Raw genomic sequence first — 4,158 nt, forward strand, 5'->3', positions numbered from 1 at the left:
CCTTAACTTAATTTCAATTAACATTTTAGTCCTTTATCTATTTTTTTCTCTCGATTTGGTCCTTCATTTTAATTTTAAGTGACAATTTGAATTTTTATGTTTTAAAATGTTAACAATGATATCCTTTTTTTTTTTTACAAAAATTCATCAAAATTTTCAAACAAAACTCATAAATTTAGTTATACTCTTTAATATAAAATAAACTTCATCAAATTTGAAGCTCAAATCTTCAAATAAACTCATATTTGTCATTATTTATTTGATGTTGTTAGAGATAAAATATGAGTTTATTTAAATATTTAAGTTATGAATTTGATGAAATTGCATTATATTGAGGATGATAATTAATTTTATGGGTTTTGTTTAAAAATTTTGATGAAATTTTTGCAAAAAATAAGGATAACATTGTTGACATTTAAAAAAATAAAAGATTAAAGTGTCACTTAAAATTAAACTAAAGGACCAAATCGGAAGAAAAAAAAAGATAAATGACTAAAACGTTAACTGAAATTAAGTTAAGGGACTACAGGTGGTATTTAGCCTACTAATTACTAACATCATTGATATTAGTTGTTGAAAAAAAAAATAAGTTGATGCCATCCCCCCTTTTTCAGCTTGTTTTGCTAATTTGGTCAACTTTCTATTTATCTTATTGATTAATATTAATAATCAATCCCCAAACCAAAAATTTGATAAGATTTTGGCAAGTGTACAAAATCGTAAAAAAGATAGTGATTAAAATTGTCTCCACAAGAATTCTGTTTATATTTGTGATGCTTAGGAGAAGGAAGATAATAATATTGAATATTTTAGAAGAGGAATGATATTGGAACACAATATTAAACACAAATACTTGTGGCCCCACACAATCTCTCTCTTCATTAAATTTTCTCCTTTTTTTACTTTCCCCCTTTTTTTTACTTTCTCTCTCTTTTTCAGTATTTTTTTTCTTCCTCTACAAAAATAAACACATTCATCTTCATTTTCTTCCATAATTTCTCCTTTATCCTTTTATTACTGATTTTAATCAAATTGTAACTTGAGCAACTTTATCTCCTCACTTGCAAGGTAACTTAGTACATTGTTTTGCTTAAATATGAATTTTTTTTTTTTGGATTCATACACATTTTTTGGGTTCATACCTGGTTTTTCTGCTTCTGGTTAATAATATAAACATTATTGATTAATGAAGTACAATAGGTGATTAATGACTTATTTTTGTCTAAAAATTAGGGTTGTGAACTATTAATCAATCATGTTAATTATTTTTTTCTAAATATTAAGTTTCATCACTTTTAATCAATGATGTTAATCAGATTTGAATTGTTAAGTTTCATATTATGTGATTAGTAGTGTTTTAATTCTGGATCTTTCTGATTTTTTGTTTCTGGTTAATAGTGTAAATAATATTGGTTAGTGAAGTACAATAGGTGGTTAATGATCAAATTGAATTATTTTTTGTAGTTGTTGTGTGATATTTGCACTATCAATTGAAACTTCATGGATTGTGGTACTATTGAAGATGAAGGTATCGGAGTTGACAACCTTGATGATGATGACAACGCATGTTGTTGGGAGCCTGCAACAGGGATGTGTTTTCTTGCTTAAATGAAGTCAAATCATTTTATGAAGAGTATGTTTCGAGAAAGGGTTTTGGGTGGAAGATTAGATCTTCAAAAAAAGGGCAAGATGGGGAGCTCTGCTACTTAATTTTATCATGCTCAAGAGAGGGGTCTAAAGTGTCAAAAATTGTGTGTACGTTAAAAACACTTCCAACTAAGGTAAATAATTGTCCTGCCAAGATTGTTATTAAGTTGGATAAAGATGGATTGTGGCACATTACAAAATTTGAACCTGATCATACTCACGAGACGAGTCCTACAAAGGCAAGGTTGTTCAAAGCTAACAAGAAAATGAAATTGCATGTAAAGAGAACAATACAAATCAATGATGATGTAGGAGTGAGGATCAACAAGACAATTCAACCTCTTGTTAAAGATGCAGGAGGGCATGAAAACATACCATTTTGTGAAAGAGATGTGAGGAATTATGTTAACAAGGAATGACGTGCAATAGGAAAAGAAGGTGGTGGAAAGGCCTTGATAAGCTATTTCTGCCAAATGAGGGAACAAAATTCAGAATTCTTATATGACATAGATTTGGATGATGATTTTCACGTAAGGAATATGTTTTGGACTGACGCAAGAAGTAGAGTTTCTTATGAATACTTTGGAGATGTTGTGACTTTTGACACAACATATTTGACTAATAAGTATGACATGCCTTTTGTTGTGTTTGTTGGTGTGAATCACCATGGTCAATCAACATTACTTGGATGTGGACTGTTGTCACGTGAAGATACAGATTCATTTGTATGGCTTTTCAAATCATGGCTTCGTTGTATGTTAGAAAAGGTCCCTCTAGGTATTGTGATTGACCAATGCAAGGCTATGAAAAATCCCATTGAGTTAGTCTTTCCTACAACTCGTCATAGGTGGTATTTATGGCATATAATGAAAAAAATACCTAAAAAGCTCGGTCAATATAGTGAATACAAAAAGATCAAGTTTGCATTGAAATAAGCAATTTATGACACAGTCACAAAAGAGGCATTTGAAGAAAAATAATGTTCTTTCATCGAAAAATTTGAGCTTCAACAAAATGATTGGTTGAATGGATTGTATAACGAACGTCATAAATGGGCACCAACCTTGCTAAAGAAATATTTTTGGGCAGGTATGTCTACTACACGGCGAAGTGAGAGTATACATTCTTTCTTTGGTGTGTTTGTTGGTGTGAATCACCATGGTCAATCAACATTACTTGGATGTGGACTGTTGTCACGTGAAGATACATATTCATTTTTATGGCTTTTCAAATCATGGCTTCATTGTATGTTACGAAAGGTCCCTCTGGGTATTGTGACTGACTAATGCAAGGCTATGAAAAATCTGATTGAGTTAGTCTTTCCTACAACTCGTCATAGGAGGTGTTTATGGCATATAATGAAAAAAATTCCTGAAAAGCTCGGTTAATATAGTGAATATAAAAAGATTAAGTTTGCATTGAAAGAAGCAGTTTATGACACAGTCACAAAAGAAGCATTTGAAAAAAAATGGTGTTCTTTCATCGAAAAATTTGAGCTTCAACAAAATGATTGGTTGAATGGATTGTATAATGAACGTCATAGATGGGTACCAACCTTGCTAAGGAAATATTTTTGGTCAGGTATGTCTACTACACAACAAAGTGAGAGTATACATTCTTTCTTTGATGGTTATATCAATTCAACGACAAGTTTAAACCAATTTGTAAAACAATATGATAATGCTCTCAGATGTCGAGCAGAAAAAGAATTTAAAGCAGATTTTAATTCGATGGATACTACAATTTCTTGTGGGTCAAACTCGTCAATTGAAAAGAAATTCCAAGGTGAATACACTCATGCCAAATTTAAGGAAGTTCAAACAGAATTTAGATCTAAAATGAATTGTGTTGTTTCCTTGTATACTGTGGAGGGTTCCTTTGCTACATACCATGTGTTGGAGGAGGTGTCAATTAGAGACATACCAAAAGAACGTGTCAACTGTGAATGTTCGCTGTTTTTCAGTTGTGTTTAATCAAGAAAATAATGATGTCAAATGTGAATGTTCGTTGTTTGAGTTTAGAGGTATTTTGTGTCGCCATGTGTTATTTGTGTGTACTCAAGAGAGGGTTAAAAATGTGTTAGAGAAGTATATCTTAACAAGGTGGAAGAAAAATATTAAAAGGAAACATTCATATATTAAGAGCAGTTATGGTGTGAAATAATTGAAGCCACAAATTGACAGGTTTGACAAATTGTGCAAGCATTTCTATGAAGTTGCTGAAGTAGCTGCAGAGTCTGAAGATGCGACTAAGGCACTCCATGAAATACTACATCAATTTAATTCTAATATGTCCACCATGGATACTACAACTAACAAGGTTAAAAGAAGTTCTATTGATGCTTCAAGTCCAAACAATGATAATGAAATTCACAGTCCTTTGCGGGTCAAGCGTAAAGGTCGTCCTCCATCAAAAAGAAAAATATATGTAGTTAAAAAAATTGTAAAGAGGTCAAGGAATCGAACCAATCAAAGCGATGATAGAGAGAGACTACCTTTGTAATTTTTTTTC

The 4,158-nt window shown here is 31.3% G+C and overlaps 1 protein-coding gene across 1 annotated transcript; it reads left to right on the plus strand.

The window, feature by feature from the left end:
• The first annotated feature begins 1,565 nt into the window (after positions 1 to 1,565).
• Positions 1,566 to 2,066, plus strand: LOC101493826 (protein FAR1-RELATED SEQUENCE 5-like). The gene has a single exon (XM_004516214.1). The coding sequence runs from the start codon at positions 1,566 to 1,568 to the stop codon at positions 2,064 to 2,066; it is 501 nt and encodes a 166-aa protein (XP_004516271.1).
• Positions 2,067 to 4,158: the final 2,092 nt, after the last annotated feature.

Source organism: Cicer arietinum, chromosome 3, assembly GCF_000331145.2.
Source record: "Cicer arietinum cultivar CDC Frontier isolate Library 1 chromosome 3, Cicar.CDCFrontier_v2.0, whole genome shotgun sequence".
NCBI classification, from domain to species: Eukaryota; Viridiplantae; Streptophyta; class Magnoliopsida; order Fabales; family Fabaceae; genus Cicer; species Cicer arietinum.